At 41.9% G+C, this 23,033-nt stretch overlaps 5 protein-coding genes across 5 annotated transcripts in view; 1 reads left to right on the forward strand and 4 right to left on the reverse strand.

The window, feature by feature from the left end:
* The window catches only part of tyw1 (tRNA-yW synthesizing protein 1 homolog (S. cerevisiae)), a 49,645-nt gene extending 40,738 nt beyond the window's left edge, over positions 1–8,907 (reverse strand). The window contains exons 1-7 of the mRNA XM_070906224.1: positions 8,844–8,907; positions 8,419–8,546; positions 8,102–8,224; positions 7,605–7,706; positions 6,345–6,539; positions 5,811–6,113; positions 3,986–4,108 (exon numbers count right to left, since the gene is read on the reverse strand). Of these exons, the coding sequence (XP_070762325.1) occupies positions 3,986–4,108; positions 5,811–6,113; positions 6,345–6,539; positions 7,605–7,706; positions 8,102–8,224; positions 8,419–8,546; positions 8,844–8,907 (1,038 nt within the window). The remainder of the gene's footprint in view (positions 1–3,985; positions 4,109–5,810; positions 6,114–6,344; positions 6,540–7,604; positions 7,707–8,101; positions 8,225–8,418; positions 8,547–8,843) is intronic.
* Positions 8,908–9,827: 920 nt separating this feature from the next.
* Positions 9,828–12,739, forward strand: sbds (SBDS ribosome maturation factor). The gene is made up of 5 exons (XM_070905979.1): positions 9,828–10,027; positions 10,263–10,392; positions 10,525–10,725; positions 11,245–11,409; positions 11,660–12,739. Exons 1-5 carry the CDS (start codon positions 9,900–9,902, stop codon positions 11,783–11,785), a joined length of 750 nt encoding a protein of 249 aa, XP_070762080.1. The 5' UTR covers positions 9,828–9,899; the 3' UTR covers positions 11,786–12,739.
* On the reverse strand, positions 12,722–14,323 carry LOC139285417 (claudin-3-like). Its single transcript, XM_070905980.1, has one exon. The coding sequence runs from the start codon at positions 14,318–14,320 to the stop codon at positions 13,646–13,648; it is 675 nt and encodes a 224-aa protein (XP_070762081.1). The 5' UTR covers positions 14,321–14,323; the 3' UTR covers positions 12,722–13,645.
* Positions 14,324–15,511: 1,188 nt separating this feature from the next.
* cldnj (claudin j) lies at positions 15,512–16,147 on the reverse strand. Its single transcript, XM_070905348.1, has one exon. It carries the CDS (start codon positions 16,145–16,147, stop codon positions 15,512–15,514), a length of 636 nt encoding a protein of 211 aa, XP_070761449.1.
* Positions 16,148–17,873: 1,726 nt separating this feature from the next.
* LOC139284961 (claudin-4-like) lies at positions 17,874–22,992 on the reverse strand. Its single transcript, XM_070905358.1, has 2 exons — positions 22,343–22,992; positions 17,874–18,909 (listed from the first exon to the last, which is right to left on the reverse strand). The coding sequence occupies exons 1-2, from the start codon at positions 22,823–22,825 to the stop codon at positions 18,244–18,246; spliced, it is 1,149 nt and encodes a 382-aa protein (XP_070761459.1). The 5' UTR covers positions 22,826–22,992; the 3' UTR covers positions 17,874–18,243.
* Positions 22,993–23,033: the final 41 nt, after the last annotated feature.

The raw sequence follows: 23,033 nt of genomic DNA on the forward strand, positions 1-23,033 counted from the left end.
GACACCATATGCAACATGTAGCCAGCAGTGCAACAATCTGTCCCTGCAGTGTTTGCATGCAGCCCTAGCGATTTATCTGGCCCCAGTCTCTGGTTCCCACCGCTCGCTTTCACCCTCGCTTGAGAGCTCGCAGACATCAAGTCATGCCCAGGTTTGTCTGGACTAACAGAACTGGGACATCTCACAGCACCGTGTTGTGCTCTGGAACCATAACACAACATGGGGCTGATGCAGACAGACAGCAGGTGATCAAGGGACAAACATAAAAGGTGCATGTGGGAGGAGAGAGCACAAAAGAGAGAGATCAAGTAGAAAGAGAGAAAGAAGACTTAGGAACAAAATAAATATATAAAACCTAAAAAAACAACATGAGTAATATATTAGTTCAATAGGCTGGAATAAATGGTAAATGATTTCCATATCAGACAAAAAAATATTGTTTCAAAGTGAAGTATTTCGTACTGTATGTCTTAAAAAATGGTTTGAATGGGATCATATTATTGAAAGGGTCGCTGTATTACATCATCTATTTTTCTGGTCACTTATGATCACTGTCAAATATAAATCATGCACTCTGTATATACTGTACATAGACATGTATACATGCATATACGGTACATAATAATGTATATAAAAGATCGAGTTTTCAACACACTCCAATCATTTGAACTACGTCAACATTATGTTTCAGGTAATACAACAGCCCTTTAAGCCATAGTAGCATCTTAAACTCTGCTTTCTTTCTCTGGAGTGAGAGATGATTCAGGAAGAAAGTAGACAACTACTGACGCTTTAATTTAGTAATTGTAGATCATAATCAACTAGAGGTTTATTTGAGTAGATGAAATGAAATGATCATTGGTTTTGGTATGAAATGTAGTGATTGAAAACAGCCCTAATCTCTGGACAGCCCAGTTCATAAACAGACTGGCTGATCAATACAGCGTATGAAATCTTTCGGACAGCTTGGCAACATCCACTGTCAGTAAATGTGAGACGGAGTTTTGAAGTCTGTGGAGACGACAGAGCGGAAGCAAGGCCGTCTTAGTAATGGCAAGAATGCAGTATTTGAACTGGTGCGTGTAGATTGCCTTTTGGCTGCGGTCAAATGAGCCGTCGCTTGTGAAAACCCACTAAAGCCAGCCGTCATTTGGATTTTGAAGCACATCTATTCATGCAGTTACACTACCTGCATCAGCAATCATCTCATTAATTTAATATGGTCATAGTGGAGAACATTTTGAGCAGAAATCCGTTGTGCCTCTCAGCAAACCTATTGTGGAAATGGTTTTATCATATTAGGACTTCTTTGGTGATGTCACATATTCAAGATGACCTATTGTTATTAATATAATGTGTAATATAATGTGGTTTTTATTTGAAATGATTGGTGAGCGAGTCTTTTTTGGCCGCTCCAAGCAACCGTCTCTCTCAATTTGTTTGACTGGTGTTAGTAAGTAACCTGGACATAATCGTGAGCAATTCAATTAAAAACATTTACCAACCCTGATTCAAAGCACTTGAATACAGACTCAGATAGTCAGTAAGGTTTGGCTTCAGTTTGGTTCCCAAAAGGCTGAGAATGAAATAAAATCTGTTAAAAGTCTATATTTCTGATGTGCACAGAGAAGTGAAATGACAGGTGTCATTGAGGTGTCAAATGCCAGACCAGTGGTTCACTCAGAGATGTGAGTGAGCTGCAACTGAGAGTCTCTGCCATCACCTAGTGGTCAAACACAGCCACAGTGAGCTTCCACCTGCAGTTATGGTGAGAGGCTGATCTCCAGCTCCCTTTTTAATACTGCAACACAGAGTACGCTTTATTCAGCCTTCATAACCTGAGAGTAAAGTTTTAAAAATCCTGCAACATATTCCACAATATTCAACTTAATAATAGAGAGATATTCAAAACAGATATCCAACTTCCAGACATCAGCTGGCTCTACACTGTAAATTAGCTAACTAACATATTCCAGTCAGGGGAATTTCTTTGTTCACACTTAATTTGCAGCTTGGCTAAATACCTGTTGTCTCTTGGCAATAGCAAATGTTCAGTGTACAAACTAATTACATCTTGCACTGCCTGCTCTGTGTGACCAAATTATGCAAAAACAACACTCATTTGTTACCGCAGACACACAGCACAATTGTCATCCTGACATCCAAGTGTGATGACACAAGTCATCACAGCAAATGATTATGTCTAAATGTTACAAGACAAGTCAGACTAAATACTATTAGAATACATTTGCAGCAGGTGAAACGGAAGTCAGCGTCCATGTTTACTTGTCACAAAAATAAATGGAAATGTCTTCAGGGGAAATAAATGACAATAGGAACCCATGGCTTCCTCATGAACCTCACTAAATAAAAACACCTCATGACATTTTAAAAAAGTGGCTCCTTCCACTGTGGCAGACATAACTGAAAAGTAAAACTGATGTCTCTTCATCGTTCCCAGCCGTGATGTATGAACAGATTGATGTAGGGCTTACAAAGAGGCCCGTCCAAACCTCACAGAGCTGACACACAGTATACTGGAATATTTACGTCACACAAGAAGGGACAAGCCTGGGAGAATCTGTTGTTAAAGTCGTGTTCCTTGTCTGCGTGAGACGTGGACACTTCTACTGCAATCCAGCACTTGTAGCACAACATTAACTTTGTCATAAAGCATTATGCTTTCATGAGAACAAAACTGAGGAACCAGAAAGGCTCTAGTCAACTGCAGTACTGTCTTGAAAATTCCCTTGAGCTACTGAAAAAAAACACCAAAATAATTTCCCACAGAAACAGAGCAGAAGAGAATATGTTCTCTCACTCGTTTCTTTAGAGCCAAGAAGGAGATAACGGGAGGAAAATCCTCCTCAAAGATCAAAAGCTGGAATATAAAATCTACCTACATTGAAACTTTTGTGAGTATCTTGTTGTTGACATTTCCAGATGAGGCAGGAGTTTGGAGATGGACACAATGCAGGCAGAGATCATTTAAGAGTAATGGGACATTATATCCGTCAGGGGCAAATAGATGTGGATGGTCTCATTGTTCAATCTTATTGGTATTTCTACAACTACAATTGTACATACACGTTGTGCAATAAAGAGCAGGAAAGAAATTCAATAACCTTTAAGAACATTAAAAATTAAACAATATTTTTGGCTTTGCTGTTTAACAGGTTCATTAAAGGGAAAATGAGCAAACTCTAGAAGCTCCCATGGGTGTTTTCTCTGATTGGTTTGTTTGACTTTTGTAAGCAACATGAAACTAGTAAGAAGCTAACCTCAGCTGTTTGGCCTTCCCCACAATGATAAAAGCACATTTACATTGAAGACCTACATTTCTTTTCCATCCACTTCCCTCACAGCTCACTCCTCACGCCACAGTCCTTACACTACAGCCCAGAGTGATAATGCCTCTTCCTTCTCATTTTTTCTGTTTTTCTTGAGTCACTCGTTCCTCACAAGTCTGTGAAGTGGGCGTCCTCACTGTTGCGCAAGCCTCCACTTCTCGCCTGCCGGGGTCTGGTGTCTATCAACCCATCTGCCATCTTCTCCTTCAGTTTCTCCTTACTCAACACACTCAAATTGGACTTAGGTGGTGGAAGCTTAATGCCACGATGGTGCCTGCTTATAGACCTTAATGCGGAAACGCTGAAAATAGACCTGCTGGATGATGACTGGAGCTCCAGTTTAAAATGATTCAACGACCACTTCACTGTAATACTGTGAAGCAGGCAGCTAAGTACTGTTTATCTAAGTACAGTATCCATTTCTGAATGCTCGTTTTCATTATTCTATTTCTTTCTGTGGGGTACCCTGAATGGTAGCGGTTTTCTGAAGCTAAGGAAAGGAGGAATCAAGTAACTGAAGTCATTCTAAGTTGCTTTACTACAAGATCGTCAGCTAACTCAGCTTTGGAGGAATGTGTCCTGAAAAAGACACGTATACATCACTGAGAGTGGTGCCACTGCAAACAGAGTCTGACCTTTGCTTTCTTGGCACTGTTCATGATGTTGCCCAGATCCTCCATGTCAACCACTGAAGCAGATTGTTTCGCATCTTGCAGGCCAGACTCCTCCTCATCACTGCTGGACTCTATCAGATCCTCCTGAAACAAGAAAGAAGAGCACAACATGTTTAAAAAAAAAAACATATGTTCCAACCCATAACCAATTAAGAACGTGTCCATGATTAAGCGAGGGACCCCATATGGAACACATTTATTGTACATCATTATCTCCTCTCGGGCGGCCTGACTAAATAAGAAAATCATAAGCATGTTTATGTTGATTCAGAGGATTTTTCACAATGCTTTCCAAGTGTCGAAGCTTCTGTCCACATGTGCGGCAGCTGGATAAAGTGCATGAGCAGTACAGTGGGCAGATAAATCACAACAATGGTCCCCTCGCCACAGTTCTCAGCTACTCTTGGTTCCGGTCGCATGTCACCTCTGCTGAGTGCCACGAGTGTTGCAGACGGGGGGAAGAAATCTCAGCTAGAGTTGGCTCTGAGGTGCCTGCTACCATGACAACTGGTCATCTGTGTGTGCTGTGATGCATATGAAAGCTGTTGGTGTGTGTGTGTGTGTGTGTGTGTGTGTGTGTGTATGGCTGTGTTTGTACTTGCCTTCTTCTTATTTCAACGATTGGTGAAAAAAATTTGACATGATCGACAGCGTTGACAATTTCCATGTCAGCCATGCAGAACATTTCTAACACTATGCTTACCCTTGAAAATGCACAACATCAGTGCTACTAAATTAGGACCTGATCAACTGAGAGTAACACCCCTCTTCCTGACTCCTCAGATTTTAATCACAGTGTTGGAGTGCAACATGAGGCCGTCAGCGCAGCCAGTCGACTTCAGCCTCCTGTGACGAGACGTGCTTTGATATCTAAGGTGCCCTTGTGACGTTGAAAGACATCATCATAAGCCAGAGGACATTTTCCTAATTAGACACGAGCAACACACTTTCTTCTTCTTATATTTCACAATTGTCTTCACCTGCTTGTTTGTATTCTGGGTCAAGGGGGGCAAGATGGAGTCTATCTAACAGTGCACTGTGCAGAAGTAAGGTTGCAACTATATTTTGTATCATATGCTTCAAAACAAGGCCATTGATTCATTCGATGGTTTGTGGTGAATGTATCAAAGAACTCATTTTGTTCAAAGCCTAATGAACATGGTTTGTTTTGCGTTTTATTGCGACTGAGAAGCCACTCAAACTGGATCATGCAAATCCTGTGTATTAAAATAAACAGTTTGTTCTCAGGTACTTTTTATTGAATAGTAAACACTATCTTATTAAAATGTACATAAATCATTACAACCTTAGGCAGAAGCCATGAGGGAATTTTAGACAGGGTCATTGTCCAAGAATATCATGGACAGACGACTCACTGACATCCTCAGGTTTACAAAGTTTTCATCCACTTGACACCAGGAGTCTAGGAGGAGGAAACTACTGTAGACTGACAATATACAACAAACTGTCACTGAGAGAGCAGGCGAAACAGGGCATCATGTCTTTCATGAATGATGCTCGCAGCTCCTGGGCCTTTAAAAAATATACAACTAATATATGTTTCATCAGTTCTATGAGTCCCCCATTATGAAGAAACCATCACCATTATCATAGGCCAGAACACTGCTCCAGGGGCTGATAGGCATTCGGCTTTTTAATCAAGGACACTTCAGCAGGACGAAGGCTTGCAAACAACTAGTCATTCAACTTGAGGGAGTCTTTTTAACCACTAGGTCAACCTACTGCCCCAGAAGGAAGAATATTCACAGTGTTTTTCTGCCATTACCTCAGAGCGGTTATTCTGCAGAGCTGCCGTCTCATCCTCTTCTTCCTCCTCCTCCTCCTCCTCCTCCTGTCTGTCTGTCCTCTTGTTCTTACAGGTGACTCCAGTCTTACAGTTCCCACTGCAGCCCTTCTTCTCACCCTTTGACAGGGCCAGTAGGCGGTTCAGGAACTTAACCTTCCAGGCTAGGAAGTCCGCCTGGATGCTGCCATTACGGCTCTTCACCACATTACAGTCGCCCTCTCCCCTGGTCATGATTCGCACGCCACTCAGCATCCAAAGCCACTTGTCCACATTTGTACCCACCTGGTGAGGCAAAAAGGAACGTGGGTTAAATAACAACCAAAGTCTGGCTGTTCTTGCTTTTTGTAATAGTTACTGATGCTGACCAGGTTAACCTGGAATGTACTTCCTACTCCTGAGCTACAGTTGTCAATATGTAGCTTTGGATATTCTTTGAATAACTGATTGTAAAGCATATTGTCAAGCAGTATTATTATAAAACTGACAGAACTTAATATGGAAACCACTTCTTACCGTATTATAGTGGCCAACATAGACAGAGTTGCCAAGACCAAACACTGCATATCTGAGGCCTTTGAGGTACGTCTTCCCGTATCTGAAGTCAGTGGACGCCTCCTCCAACCACTTGCAGAACCACTCAGCGTTCTCTGTAGGCTGTCCGTCAGTGTAGGTGGCCACAAGAAACACGCACACTGACTTGTTGGTGCACTGAATGGAGAGATAAACGCAAAAGTTGCTCCAGGAAAGAGGGCTTGTCAATATGCACGTTTTGAGCAATTATTACTTCTGGAAGCTACGTGATGAATGATTACACACAATGGACTCTGCCGCTGCGCCTCCGAGACTAAGATTTCAAACAAAGGACAACAGAAATCCATCTAGATTACATCTAAAGTAAGTACACATCGTCTCCTTGGCCTTGGGTAAGTAAACAGAAAACTTCAGGGGTGAGTCTCTTGTCTAACAGGGTCCAAACTGCCAACCATAGTGCCTTCTTGACTGATGACTGGCCAGTGAGTCAGTACACTGAGGATCAGCTGCATCTAGGGAGCGACTGAGGCCTGCCGTCATTTCTCTTGTGGAGTATTTTCCATCATTGAAAACTGTATCACTGTCCTACTGAATAAATAGCGATTTTCTCTCCCACTGTGTACCAACCAGCCAATCTCCTATTCATCTCTCAATGCACTACACGCTGCCTGTGCCCACCAAATAAAAAGGGAACACTGATGAAAATAATCCATCTTTCTTTTCGGCTGAGCAGGATTTGTGTAACACATTTGTCCTCTGAGCCAGCCGTTTGAAAAACCTAATCAGTGAAAAATGAAAAAAAGGCTGAGCTGGAACATTACAGAACTTGAGGCTTACTGTGCTGTTTGTTGTCAAGCTTTCAATAAAAATTAACAGTTTTATTTATTTTACTTTGATTAAGTGTGTTCTAATTAAGCATTGCCTGTAAGCAGACGCAGCCAGGGCTCATGTGCTTGAAGTTACATTTCAGAGATTTAATTAACACCCTAAAGCAGCTTCTCAGTGCAGTATATACAGCACGCTTATCCTCTTAACAGATGCAATCAGTAGTCACTTCAATTATGCAATGTCAAAATTAAGGGTAAGTTGGCGGTGGTTCAGGTTCTCGTTCGAGGACACAATCTCTTAAACCGACGTCCTCGGGTTGAGGGCCATGTGTCTCTACACTCTGCTGTCTTTTCGCCCATCTTTCTGTCCTTTACTAGACAAGGAAGAGGCATCTTCTCTTTTGATCCGGCTTACCTCATCAGCAAGTTGATCATCTGGATCGTAGTCTTTCATGTCAATCACCTCTGCCGGTATACCCAAAGTCTTCACCTCCTCTGACAGCTCCTTTGCAAAGCCCTGAACAACAGAAGAGTCCCAGTTGACGCTTATCAGACATCTCAGAATGGTATATTTATAATGTGTGAGCTGCCAGTCTGTCTAGCCGTCAACAAATTAATCGTGACTGGAATTTCACTTTTGATTATGTGCAACACATTGGTACACACCTGGATTAAATCCTAGTTTTGTGAAATGTATGGAGTTGAGATTTAGTCCACATATAGTGGTGTTGCTACACTTTTTAGTTTTACTACTTTTTGTGTTTCTAATATTTTGTCTACAGAAAGCAGTGGGTCGATCACCATGAACACTGCTGGTCTGTGTTCATGGATTTTGTGTAATACTTAGCATCTTCTTGTCCACATGTTAACGTCATGGGTCAGTGAGGATGTTGAAGCTTTCAGTATCTGTACCTTTGCTGTTCCAGTTTGTGAGCCGTAGAGGATTTTAACTCCTGACACGTGAACCACAGAGTCTCTGTCATTGTTCCTCACAGCTTTGTAGACCAACGAGCCGACATCTTTGGAGAAGCTTTTCTAAAGGCACAAGGAGGAAGACAGGTGACAGGTGGTCTTGCATGTGGAGCTCCTTTCCATGCGAGGACAAAGATCTTAAACATCTGAAAACATGAGTAGTGCCTAAACACTGCCACTGAAAACCAGCAGCCACTGACAACACAGTTTTACACAAATCAGCACTCTTAGAAATACAAACACAAGTGACAGTTCACCTTCTTCAGTGCCATCTTCAGTGAGAACCAGACCCCAAACACCAGTGCAGCAGCTGAATACAAGTACAGCCTGTTGTGCCATATCGACATGAAATAGCTCTCACTGGGCCTGTGGGCATCCTGAGAGACTGGAGGGAGAACAGACATCAAACTGAGTCCTCTGCTTTCAGACAAGTGATATGAATAATAAAAGGTTAGCTAACTCTGCTACGGGTAGAAATGCACCGCAGCACTGTTTTTCTGACAGACAGTGGCTGATCCTAAAGCAGCAACGGGATTAAACCTTAACCTTAATTCACCTGCAGCATATAAAAGGCGGGTGACAGGCTAGCAATAGATGCTAGCTAACAATGACAGTAACGTTAGCTAATTAAACATATCGTAAAGTTAGTTTCCAGTTCCGTTAAGGTTTGGAATAAGCTCACCTTCACTATCCGAGGCAGACACACGACTTCTAAAAAGCAAAATAAATACGAAGAAACTCAACATCGCTGCAAATAATACATCAAAATACACAAATCCCTGCAGCTGATGCTGTGTGCAACCATGTTGTTTGACCAGTGAGCATGCTGGGAAGTGTAGTCCTTTGTATTGTTGACATTACGTTCGAAGCAGTCTACCCGACTCTCAAAGCAGAATTATCGTTGCAAAAATACATCGATCCCTCGCCAAAAATCAAGTGCGACGACACATCATTACACCTTTACACCTCAACCTAATTTTAAGTTTTATTGTGAATTGTTTCACCGGAAGTATTGATATTATAATATTTCTTAGTTGACGTTCACCTCTGTCTATTTCATTGTGTTTTGAACGTGTTCATCGGGATATTTAGTGAGATACTGTGACAGCCTTAATTCTTGGCTGTCGTGGAGTCGGTTGTCCGGTGTATTCAGAGTTATGAGTGTTTACTGCCCTCAAGTGATCACAGAGAGAAACTACAGTATGAAATTAGTCAGAGTAACGTCAAAGCAGACGTGATAACATGCTAACCTTTTAGGTGAATACTTTCAAAATACAGTGACCAAATTGAAGCAATCGGAAACGAACGAACTATATAAATATAACATTATTGTGTTAAGTCTATATAGCTATTCTCTTGTGGTTTGAGAGCACAACTCCACATTCACCAGTGGGAATAACACAAATGTTAACACGTTTTTACATTTAGGGCTACACTCATATTCATGAGCATTACTGCCAACAGTGACTTCTAAAACTTAATAATAATATTAGTATTTTTTTTACGACATTAAATCATTATATAAATTATTTCGATTTTTGTTCAGTTTTTTTAAAATTAAATTAATAAATCGACTGAAGGAACAAAGCGGAACTGTTGTTCAACGTCGATGTTTCACAACGGACATCCCTGAGAAACGCACTCGGAGCGCTACCTACGACGCTGTTATCTGACAGCATATTTTTCCTGTCAGCAGCAGTTTGGACAGAGCCGTCTGTCTAAATCAACATAGATAAATATGTCGATATTTACGCCAACAAATCAAATACGGCTGACAAATGTGGCGGTGGTGAGGATGAAAAAAGCAGGAAAGCGGTTTGAAATCGCCTGCTACAAGAATAAAGTTGTGAGCTGGAGATCAGGAGCGTGAGTAACGTTAACGCCGACCACGTTTACAACATTCTGATAAATATGCCAAAGCTACTAAAACATGTTATTTAATGTCTTTTAAAAGTCAATTGACATTCGCTGTTGTGTTTTATACATGTACAATTAACTCCGCTAGCTTGTCAGTTTAACGCCCCTCGATGCTCCTTTAAAGACCGCTAAAAAACTAGCGATTACAACATATCTGAATGTCCAAATATGTGTTTTCTTCCAGGGAGAAAGACCTGGATGAGGTTTTGCAGACACACTCGGTTTTCGTTAATGTGTCCAAAGGCCAGGTGGCTAAGAGGGATGACTTGACCAAAGCTTTCGGGACAGATGATCTGACAGAAATCTGTAAACAGGTGAGGAATATTTTCCTGCCCACCTCTCATTGTCACTGTGTCGTCATCGAAGGCCTGTGCAGTGTTCACCATCCTCACCTTTTATCAGCTGTTTCTTTTCTTGTTTTCCCCATTTTTTTTCTTTTGTGACAGATCCTGGCCAAAGGAGAGCTCCAAGTGTCCGACAAGGAAAGGCACTCTCAGCTGGAGACGATGTTCAGGGACATTGCCACTATTGTGGCAGAGAAGTGTGTCAATCCTGAGACCAAGAGGCCATATACAGTCAGTCTCATTGAGCGGGCGATGAAGGACATCCACTACTCTGTCAAGGCCAGCAAGAGCACTAAACAGCAGGTGAGGAGACACTAATCGCTCGGCTTGCTTTCTCATGATTATAAACAACACAAAGAAGCGTTTCCCATATAAAGAATTTATTTGAGCAGCCGTCCCACAAAGATTTGGCCCTGCAGATTTATTGTATTTATATGTAGTACTGTATTCGTTATTCAGCCCTTTCAAAAGTGTGTGTGGAAATGTACTAAAATCTGCTGTGATGATGATTTCTTAATCAGGAAATTTGCTCGTACATGCAGTGATGTTTTGCTTGGACCACTAGTGAATAAATAACTGGTTCCTCCATCATTGGTTTATAATTAGCTATGGTATCATCCTGCTGGGTTTTCCAATCTCAGTTGGCAGTGATGCATTTAACACAAACATTCTGGAAATAGTTTTATTATTGTTGACATGTTTTTGGCCTGTAAGAGTCTGTGTCTTTGATAGCTTTTCCCTCACTTTATTCTGGCCTTCACCACACGGAGCGATGATCCTTGCATACGACCTCGACAAACCCATCTGTCCCGTTGTTCCCAGGCTCTGGAAGTGATCCGGCAGCTGAAGGAGTCCATGGAGATCCAGAGAGCCCACATGAGGCTGCGTTTGGTGCTGCCAGCCAAGGAGGCCAAGAGGCTGAAGGAGAAGCTGAAACCGCTCCTGCAGGTTGTGGAGAGTGAAGACTTCGACGAGGAGCTGGAGATGGTGAGAAACATTGAGGCTTTTTACATCACAGTGTGTTTGTGGGTGTGATTAAGTAATCTCTACAGTGACTGAATAATATGTATTATCAAGCCTGTGGATCTCATCGTGCAGGATCAGACATCAGCTGAATGCTCCTAAATTTAAAACTTTACTTTCTCTGCCCTCTGTTTTGTAAAATGTCCATTTTCCCTCTGTGTTAACTGATGCCTTTCTTTCTCTTCTGTGCCACCGTCCTTCTCCTCATCCTCAGGTGTGTCTGGTGGATCCCGGCTGCTTCAGGGAGATCGATGAGCTGATCCGCTGTGAGACTAAAGGCCGAGGTTCTCTGGAGGTTCTCAGTCTGAAGGATGTGGAGGAGGGAGATGAGAAGCTATAGTAACCCAACCAGTCAGGACTCTGCACCTTATCCACACTAACATGCTTCACTGCGGCACACAAACTGTATTTAAGAAGAGATTCATACTAATTCCAGCTTGTTTCCCAGCATCTCTGTTTAAAGGATTTATTTGACTATTAATATTTGCCAGATTTGCATGCTGGGTGGAATGTATTTTGAAAATCTGTTTGAGCATTTATACCTAAACCGGCAGGTCAGTAAACAGTCCTGGCCTGCGTTCACTTATTTATTCAGCTTTTTTTTATTTCAGTACCTCTTGACCCTTAACAGAACTTCTGGACAAAGTTGTTTCTGCCTTCCATCAGACTTTGTGTGCCATGTAGTCATGCTCAATATGCCAATTTTATGGATAATCTTTAACCCAATAATGTATATTTTGTCATAATGAATGAGTTTGCGCTGTAGCAAATAAATAAGTAACTAAATATTTTCTTTATCATCTATACACAGTGATTTTCATACATCAGCATACGCACAGTTGAAAACAAATGAGATCACAGTTTTGCAGAACTCCAAGCCAAAATATGTTGCAGCTTTAAAAACAGAAAGCATCAACATCTAAAACATTTAAAGCTCAGTTAGTTGTACCCTTTATGAAAAAGTGCTGTACAGAGCACAATATAGAATTATGTAGATATTATCTTGAATGTTGTACCATGATTTACACTGTTTGTAATGTGGAATGCTCCCCCAACAATTTGACATTGATTTGTTTCTTCAGCACAAACATAGTTTTCACATAGTTAAGAAACTTAAGCAGTACATCATACACTGAAAGCAGGATTCTTTTTTTAACTTGCAAAGTTGAACATGAAACATACAAAACACAGAACACAGTCCAGGAAGGTGTAACAGCAGAAATGTGGTCACAGAGACCTTAAGTATCAAGTTACAATCAAATAACTAAAATAAATGTTTTCATACTCAAATTGATTTAATGGTTTCGACTAAATCTTTTCTCACATCTTAACAGGAGTTCAGGGTGTAAATCAGAAATGTATGAAGTTTAGCTCCTCTGAGTCAAAAGGAAACAGAAATCACGTTTTCGGCCATTTAATGCCAAAATAGTGCAACAGGTTTCATGTTTGACCTCCACTGTAAACAAAGTGAAAGTGCGCTCTCTGTTACTGTGTTGTTTATTCTGAAAAGCGTATCATACTGACTGTCCCATCATATTATTACCACCTCCAGTGCTCTTTGGCATGATGAGTTAAAACCACTATGACGCACAACCTAAGTCAAGAACTTTTGTAAACAGATATTTCTGAATCAGTTGCAACGCTTTATTCCACAGTGTCCTTTTGTGCAGAAGAATTCACCTCAGATGTAAACATTTTGGCCACTCAACAAAACAAAACAAACATGAAATTGCATTAATCTAATGCAAGGCAATGTATTTGTGCAATACAGTATTTAGTTTTAAGACCGATATTAACTCATTCACATTTAAGCCATTACAAAGTATCAGAGGGCTGTAATGTCTTAATGTCAGTTTAGTATCAATAATTGCATCAAGTAATAACTTTACAGTGGTATTGGATTGGGGGAATGAGGATTGAATATAAAACAATAATATACAGTATAAACGGTGTGTTAGCTTCAATAGAAATGGAGGAAACACAGCAAAACAAGACGTAAATTCAAAGTCCTACCCACATCCCTATCAATACAACTATCTGTGCTTGTACTTTCTAATGTTAAGTTCATGCTTAGTTAATCCAGTGCATCATTACTCAACAAGTATTCCTCTGCTGTTAAATCTACCCCCGGTCATGTCACACGTTAATGATTTTCCAGTTCAATCACTCACACTCAGTTAAATTTTACTTCACAGTCCCCTCAGATAGGCTCTGATCTGCGTTCGTACTGGCTGTGTGTGAACGTAGTCCTGTTGATCCTGCTCAGTGGGTGATTAGCCGCCTCATCTACATTCGGGTAGCTGCTCTCTTCGGGCTGCTGTGCCTGCCTCTCACTAGTGGGGCATCTGGTGGTGAGAAACGCCCCTCCGGCCAGCATCAAAGCAAAGGAGATCCATCCAAGGTACAGCGCAGGTCCCCAGTCTCTTCTCAGCAGCACAGCACCCTCCAGTGGCTGACTGGTGTGGTGGCACGTCCAGGCTGTGGGAACGAGCAACAGGATCCCAGACAAAACAAAGAGAGCACCAGAAAACACTTTAATCTGGCCGCGCTTAGGGAACCACACGGCCCCCACTGCTCCAATCACCGCAGCAAATGCCCCGGCTCCGATGGCTGCCATGATGAGGGCTCTCCACGTCCGGAAACTTCCAGAAAGAGACATGAGAGACTGGTAGAAGGAGCAGTGTAGGCTACCATCGTGGGCCAAGTCCCAGTGATCCCATTCCAGCCACACCCCGTCCCAGTAGGCAGGTAGAGTGGCCGTGGTGTTGTCCAGGGTGCCGCTCACCTTCCACAGAGCCAGGCAGCGTGTCAGAATGGCACAAAGCCACCCTGTGAGGGCCAGCCCGAGGGCAGCGAGCTCCAGCTGCCGCTCCATGACTCCGGCCTGCCCGCTCCTCCTCCTCACTGCGGGCCCAACTGCCTAACCAGAAACAGCTGGCAGCAGAGTGCAGCAGGGTGGGGTGTTTTTTTAACGTGTGTGTGCATGTGCAAAGCAGAGACAATCTGGGAATGTGGGGGGGGGGGTGTGTGTGTCTGTTTTGCATGTCTGTTCAGAAAGGGGAAACCAGTTCTTTGGTATTCATGAAACGAAGAAGGCGCGACATGGCTGCATGGGTGGAGGAGGGAAATCCCTCTGTTTTCTCTGCCATGGTTTCAAAACATTCCCTTTCTCACAGTTTCTGCAGATAGGGAAAACAAAGGATCCACTGTGCTCTGATCATTCAGCTACTTTGTCATGTTCTGGAGAGAACTTGATTTAAAGAGCCACACGTTCTTACTGATGTTGGGACTTGTGTTGTCACAGTAGTAGACTGCCTCTGTGGAGCTACTAGGTGGAGAACAACAATGGCACCTGATTGAACCTCATTTGATTGTGATACCTTTCTTACCGCAGAATACTGATTCGACTGCCACATGTTTACAGTGTTTATTTTAATGCAGGTCACAAGCACACAAGACTTTAGCATGGCTAATCTTGCCTGTTTATAATTCCACTAAATATGGTGACTAAAACATGATTAATGTGATTTTCTACTCGTAATAAATGCATTCACATTCAGCTACAGGGATACAAATACATTCTGTGACTTTCTTTGTGAAAGGACTTGGCAACAAAGTCATTCTTCATAAGACCAGGGGAATCCACATTATCATTCATTTTGGTGTATCATTAGGTGTATCAGACATACGGTGAAATATATTTCCTCTATATGGAGATCGAATAATTCAACTGCACATTTCATGACAACCACAAAGATTGACAAAAGCTTGTAAATGGCTGGTACTGACACCTCTGTGGACAGAATTACTGTATTGATAATAGTCAAATCCATGTGTCTCACCCCAAAGAAAAATGACAACATATTCAAAGCATACCTTTAGAGTCCTTTCAGATATTTAAGCCAGTTGTGCTATTGTCTATATATATATGGTCTTTATGTAACTATATATGACCAATCACATTATATCACACAGTTCAATACATCCTAAAGTGGTAACTTTTTTGTGATGTGTTTTCAGCTCTGAAATACACGTACTGATCTGTGTTCAGCCCTCAGTCCTCACTTCACACATAGTTCTTGATGGCGTAGCTGCTGTGTGTGGGTGTCCTGGCCAGTGTGTACCCACTGGAGGGGAACCTGGACCCCTGTGGCGGGCAACTTGTGCACAGAATGGCTCCCCCACAGAACAGCAGCCCAGATGTCACAAAGCCTATATATATGGCTGCTCCGAGCTCCCTCTTCAGCACCTCAGGGACACGTGGGTTGTGGAAGTCACTGATGATGGAGTTGGCCGTCCAGGAAACCGCAACTATGGTAGTGAGGGCTGCAAGGCAGAAGATGGCCCCAGAGCTCAGCACCACCCGAGCCTTGATCCTCGGGTGGCTCAGGCAGTTGGTGCAGCGTGCTCCCAGGAGGAAGATGAGGAATCCCAAACATTCCAGCACCAGGCTGATGCAGATGAGGCCGCGGGCGGCCTGGAGGTCTGGTGACAGGTCCAGCAGGGCATCATAAAGCTTACACTGCAGCTGACCTGTGTACTCGCTGACACAGGTCATCCACAGACCTTCCCAGAACACTTGCATGACCACCAGATGGGTGCCGATGAACGCTGTCACCTTCCACATGGGCAGAGCACAGATCAGGATGGTCCCAGCAACGCCTATCATGGAAAGGCTGATACCCAGCTCCTGCAGAGCCATGGGACACTGCGCAGACTCTCTCACACCCTGGGAAACACCAAAAACATTTGAGTTTTTATTCAGAATGGACAGGTGTAATCTCCCTTTTATCACATCCTGCTGTTGGAAGAAGGAACAGTATTCTTCTTCTGTGATATGTTTCATTCATTAACATATAACTGAAATGTGTTCTTCTGCATTAGGTCGACATAATGTTCATGTACGGCTTTTTATTTCAACCTGCAACAAGGAATTATGTAAACTATAGAAACATAAGGTATGACAAGAAAATAGACAGAACAATAGAATAGGGTAGATAGAATAGAATAGGATAGGTAGATAGATAGATAGTAGTAGTAGTAGTATAAAGTAGTATAAACTGTGTTTACTGCTATCATATGTGATAACAGTAACCACAGAGATGTTTTTCCATGAAGCTGAAGTTGTTTCCTGTAACTGACGTCACAAGATAAAAATCTAGGACATTTCTAGTCGTGGAGGCAGAGGGCCACTAGATGGCAGTATGTCATAAAAGACACAATGTCAAGGTGTATTTTGCTTTCAGTTACTAAGGAATCAGGTCATGAATTGCTGATCACTGGAGGCAACAAATCCAGGTAAAGAATCTGGGTTTTAATTTGAAAAGACATTTTCCAAAATTAGATGTTTGCAATCTGAGAAAAATAAATGAATAGAAAGTGTCATCTTCTGCCACAAAAGAATTTCTGGCATGAAATTACAATCTTTATCTTTAGACCCTCACTCACACAACACAGCTGTGTTTTTGAAGGATCTAATCCAGTGTTTGTGAATGGTCAATGTTGAGAATTACCTTTCATGCAAGGGATATGTCGCTCTTTTAGAGTTTTACAATTGTCCAAATACTGTTTCATGACCAACGCTAAAGGGACAGTCATGGCGAAGAACAGAAAACACATCCTTTACTAACGTCTTCATCGGTGTAATTTGTGAATTTATTGTTTGTGTCAATTTTCTTTTGATTGATGAACCTCGTCTTGTTAGTGTCTAATCTTGCATCATATACTGTATTTAATGTGATGGCAATGAGTTGTTCAAGTGGCAAAGAGACACCTGCACGGTCCTGTCTTGCAAAGTATTTCACTTCCCTTAAAGTTACTGCTTTGAAGAATCAGTGTGCCTTATTGATACCCATCAACATCTAACTTTATGCCCTTGTTGTGCTCAGAATACAGAGAGTCACTGTGGAGAAAAATGTGAAAGTAAACCACTGACAAAGCAGGAACACTGGAGACCTAAACCTCACACACTTCCTGTGACATCTGAGAAATTTGACCAACCCTTCTCTCTGATCCGCTAACACGAGAAAACACAACACTCCCATCAGGTTGTCCGGACTGTGAACTAACAACATCAACACTTCAAATCAAAACCGTCTTTCAAAATCAATTCAACCCAAATACAATACTTCAAACTTCTGTGACACATTTGTGCTGTCTTCAGATAACCCCCTTTTAATTACTTCAATCCATTTCCTCCTATTTATGTCACAAACGTTGACAGTGTTGGATGAGACTGTTTAAAGCAGGTCGTGCTTTACTAAACAGATCAGCCAACAGGATTTTAAGTCCCTGAGTCACCATGTTTGTTCCCAGGATAGTGATCTCGGGTAAATACCTGACAAACAGGTTCTCCCAGTGCTTGGTTTAAATAACTACAGGGCCTTTTTTGAAATGCATATAAACAAAAGCATGAGAGAAAGAAAACGAACAATAGAAGGCCATTTATTGGGAAAAAATAGGATCAAAAATATCAATGAACAAAATAAGCACAGTGCAATTACAAAATGATTTTTTTCAACTGAAACCAACCACTTTCCTTAACATGTAAAACACAGAGTTTCTATCATTTAAACTACCCCCATATACATGTTCATTACACTATCAAATACGATATGCAAAGCAATCTCAGGGGAACATCCAAAGTGTGATCCTCTTATAAGGATAAAGTGCATTTTCCTTCATTGTGGCTTGTGTGTGTCCTTTTCTTTCAACTGATTAAACTCCAAGCGTCTTTTACTTCTTGAAGACAGAAACAGACAGTCATCAACCAGACTTCACTTTGTCCTCTTGGAAATCTCAAATATATGTCTTTGTCGGTGTAGAGTGGTCTGAATACGCTTCGCTATTTCCTCCAGGCATGTTTAGTAGGTACTTCACAGAGGGGGTCTCATCCTCTTTGGGGGGACAGTTGGCACACAGAAGCCCTCCTCCCAAGACCAGCAGTGCCCCGGCCCCCCAGCCGATGTAAAGAGAGGCCCCAAGCTCTCTTTTCTGGGCTTCTACTAGCACAGGGTTGTAGAAGTTCCTTATGATAATGCTGGCAGTCCAGGAAACAGGAATGAGACAGAGGAATCCACTGATGATCAGCACCACACCTGCTGCCACTGAAGCCTTTGCCTTGGCCCTCTCTTCTGCAATGAAGTTGGTGCACTTCCCACCAGCAAAAGCTATGAGGAGCCCTGCGATGCCTGTGATGATGGAAACCACCACCAGAGCCCGGGCCCCCTGGAGGTCAGTGCTCAGAGCCAGCATGGAGTCATACACCTTACACTGCAACTGGCCTGTACTCTGGACCACGCAGCTCATCCAGATACCCTCCCACATGGTCTGGGATGTGACTATGTTGCTGCCGATGAAGGCAGTGACCCGCCACATGGGCGCGGCGCAGACAATGAGCACCCCGATCCAGCCGAAAAGGGCCAGGACGCATCCCACCATCTGCATCCCCATGGAAGCCATCGTCTTCTCTCTGAGTGTCTCTAAGAGAACGCTGATCAAGTGCTCATGTGCATCTGAAGCAGAATGACAATGAAGAAAGGGAGGCGTGAAAGCCAAGCTGTTAGAGACACATCAGATGCCGTGCCAAAGAACACCAGCCATGCAGGATTCTTGTGCGTAGGAACAATAAAGGTTGGGCTTTCAATTATTCTTCTGGATGGAGATGAGGATTGTGTTTCACAAAGTTGTGTCGATACTCTAACCAAGGAAAAGGATGTACGTGACAGAAAATGCACCAACTTGAAAATGGAGGCAGTTTGAATGCACATACAGTATCGCCGACACAAGGGTTTATTGGCAGAAAGGACACACGTCTGCAAACAGTGAGAATTAAATGAATCCATCCTGTCACTCACTACACAGCATCAAGGCAGTGATTTGTCTACATGTCTCTATTCATGTATCTATGTGCGCGCACTGATGAGTGTTTGAAATGAATTTGAAATAAATCACTGCTGGTTGTGAATGAAACATACTGTACATATTTTGAGATGCACAGTATGTACAATCTCATTGAAATATTATCGGGGACAAAATGGAAAGAAAAAGGGAAATGCATTTTAGAAGTTTATGACACCTCCACATGTACAGCTACAGAAATCAGCTCAATATTGGGACTTCATGTCATGAAGGTCTGTATAAGTAGCTGCAGTGTTCTTTTTGGGCATCTGTCTATTTGACATATTTCAAAACACCTTTACGTTGCTTATTAATATGTTTTTGAGATTTTGCTTTCACTTTAGCTTGGTTTCATTGTGAAATAAATAAACAGTTTTAAACTTTCAGTTTTAGTTTCTGATTTTTTAAAACTATAAACATCATGCCAGATGATCTGAATTTTCCTTGTAAATATATCGTTAGGTGCTTACAACTGTTAATAAGCATAAAAGCATAAACACTATTGAAAAGCTGAAAATTAAGTGTTACTGATCAAACAATATGATACTTAAAATTGCATTTGATATACATTGAAAGTAGAAAAATACTTTTTCAATTTTAATGATTCATTTACTGAAATCATTGCTTAGTTGCATGCTCAGATGCATTTTATTTCATTGTCTACTCTGACATCAGTGAGTTTAGCACACGATCATTAATCCATAACAGGTTCAGGTAGATTCTCTCTCTAATGGCACATGACAACTCAGGAATGTGATACCAGGTGAAATGTAGCAACGCAACAGGGTGTGTTCACAACAGTGAAACATCCTGTAATGCTGTGCTGCTGACATCATGTTTATAATTAGATGTTTTCGGAACATAAATGCAGAGGTAATTTCCTGGATGTCATACAAGGTTAACAAAATGCATCGTTTGTAACTGACCTTTGAACAACACATAGAAGTGTGTTCATGTTCTTCTGTCTTTTTCCTTAAAAGGACAGTCTCTATTTGAGTTTTATGTAAAACAAAACAATACAAAAGTTTTAGTCTCTAAATTTTACGATGATGCAGTAGTGACAGTGATAGGACTAAAACTGCTTGTGTTCACCAAATCTGGATGTAAAAACTCTGAGATGAAAGGATAAGGCTCCTTTGTGACCTTTCTGATATTCTATATTTTTCTTATTGTCAACAAATCCTATGAAAAGAACAAAACTAACAATACATTTATCCTATAAACAAGTAGTGTGTGTGTATCCAAATTCTGACCTCTGTGCCATTGTTAGTTAGTTTCATTTATTATCCTTTCGGAAATTCCTTTTGTGTCTCCATGGAGCTCCACTGTTGTCCCAAAACTATTAAAAGCACATGAATGAGCCAGACAGCTGCACTGGATGACATGTTCCTTCATTACGATGAACATGGGCACTGTTGATTACTCTGAGTCAATCCCAAATACACCATCCTGCTTCTTCAAACACTCACCAAAGCACCAAATGTGTATTATAAATAGTCTAGAAAACAGTCTGCAAGAAACTCAATTTATTCATATTTGAACATTTGATAAAATATACAGAGCCCATCTGTTTTTTTCTGCTGAAAGTGTACTGTACATTTGTGACCTATGTTTAAAGATTTACGTCATCAGTATGGACCAATGTGCTTCGGCCTGAGAGCCAGAGACAGAAGAGGGAAGTCTGGTGTTGGCTTTGGTCAATTCATGGGATGTGTTGACAAGACAAATGTAGAATAAAGCCAACCTTATCCTTTAAAACTTAAAGTCAGTCCTCAAACCTCATAGTCATTGTTGAATTTCAGTGCCAATGTGCTGGAGTGCAGAGCCCACACAACAAAAATGTCCACGTCCAATTGTTTACTGACTGCATTGTATATTCATCTCAACACAGAAGAGGACGTGTCCCCCTCCAAAACAATGTCTATGCTTTCAGAATGTTTCCATGGTGTTACTCTATATCATTTCTTTACCTTTATTCAAATAGAAGACAATCTTTTTTAAATTAAGATTGTTTAAATGCTGGTGGTGTATGGGTATGGCTCTAACACTGTAGCCAGTTCTATGAAAAACTTTGACTGGCACTCAACACCATAAAACTGGTTGAACTAGTTTAACGTCTGCACGAAGAATTCAAGCAAGCGGCTGGAAGTTTTTGAATACACTTTGTTGTTACACTGTCCTCTGCTCAGTTATACTTTTTAGTTCGTGACCTCTTGGAATTCTAAACCATGACAATTTTATTTCCCGAAAGCAGTGTTTCTAAAATAAATGGATCATTGTATCTGGTGGAGTTGTCAAAATGTGATGCTTTCAATCAATCACAGAAAAAAAGAGAACAGAACAAAACTTCAGAACAAAACCGAACAAAAGTCAACTCTGGGTGAACATAATTCATTAAATGTTTTATTAAAAATCAATGATTTCAGTAAACAAAAGCAGCCTTTTGATATTGCTATCAAACAAAGATATTTGTAAAATATTTTGTACAATAAATTCACAATGTATCAGTAGTACTATACAAGTACAATACAAGTACATTCAGAGGAAAATTAGGTTTGACACAAGCTTTATATAGAATAGCTCTCATTCAGTCCAGTCATTATGCTGTTGTAAGATTTTCTTGCCAGTACCGTAGTTTCACACCACATCTTCGTACTGTGTCTTTCGCTCCTCAAGAAACACACTCTCTTGCCTCCACCAAAGAAATCTTAATTTCTCAGAAAAGTCAGTTCTCACTGTGTGTCACAAAAAAAGTGAGACACAACCTGTGGTGCTATCAGAAACTCACAAGGAGGGTCATTCAAGAAAAGTAAAATAGATTGCTGTCTTTCTCAGAAGAAGGGATCTCTCAGACGTAGGCTCGGCTGGTGGCTGTGGACCTGGCACCGGAGTACTTGACTGGATACTCTGGGCTCTCTTTGTGTGGGCAGGAGCTACAGAGGAGGGCACCACCCAGGATGAGAAGCGCGGCTGTGCCCCAGCCGATGTAGAGTGCAGCCCCCAGCTCTCTCCTCTGGGCGTTGGTCATGATAGGGTTGTAGAAATCCCTGATGATGGTGTTGGCGGACCAGCAGACAGGGATGAGGATGAGAACACCGGCACAGATGAAGACGATTCCAGCAGCAATGGCCACCTTGGCTTTGGAATGTTCATCCTCCACAAAGTTGGTGCACTTGCCTCCCACAATGCCCAGGATGACCCCAAAAGCAGCAACGATGATGGCAATGACCACAAGAGCTCTTGCAGCCTGGAGGTCCTGGGGTAGAGCCAGCAAAGAATCATAGATCTTGCACTGCATCTGGCCTGTGCTCTGCGTCACACAGTTCATCCACAAGCCTTCCCAGATGACCTGCGCTGTCACAATGTTGGCTCCAATGAAGGCCGTGACCTTCCACATAGGAAGGGCACACACAATGATGGTCCCCAGGAAGCCAATGACGGCCAGGGCTAAGCCCAGCATCTGTCGTCCCATCGACACCATGATGAGGTCTTGTTTGAGTCACTGAACAGAAGCCAAAAAGTAGAAGGTTTCAGGAGCAGGTCAGCTCAGCTCGAGTTGTAGAGTTGAATAAAGACGGGGGCACATTTTCTTTGGTTTTAAGGATGTCTTTGTTGAAGGTGGAGTCAGAGTCCTTGCCTCTAACCTGAAACCCGTGCACTGAGTGATTTTCCTGCCCAACAAGATTCCT

This window comes from Enoplosus armatus, chromosome 5 (assembly GCF_043641665.1).
Source record: "Enoplosus armatus isolate fEnoArm2 chromosome 5, fEnoArm2.hap1, whole genome shotgun sequence".
Taxonomy (NCBI): Eukaryota; Metazoa; Chordata; class Actinopteri; order Centrarchiformes; family Enoplosidae; genus Enoplosus; species Enoplosus armatus.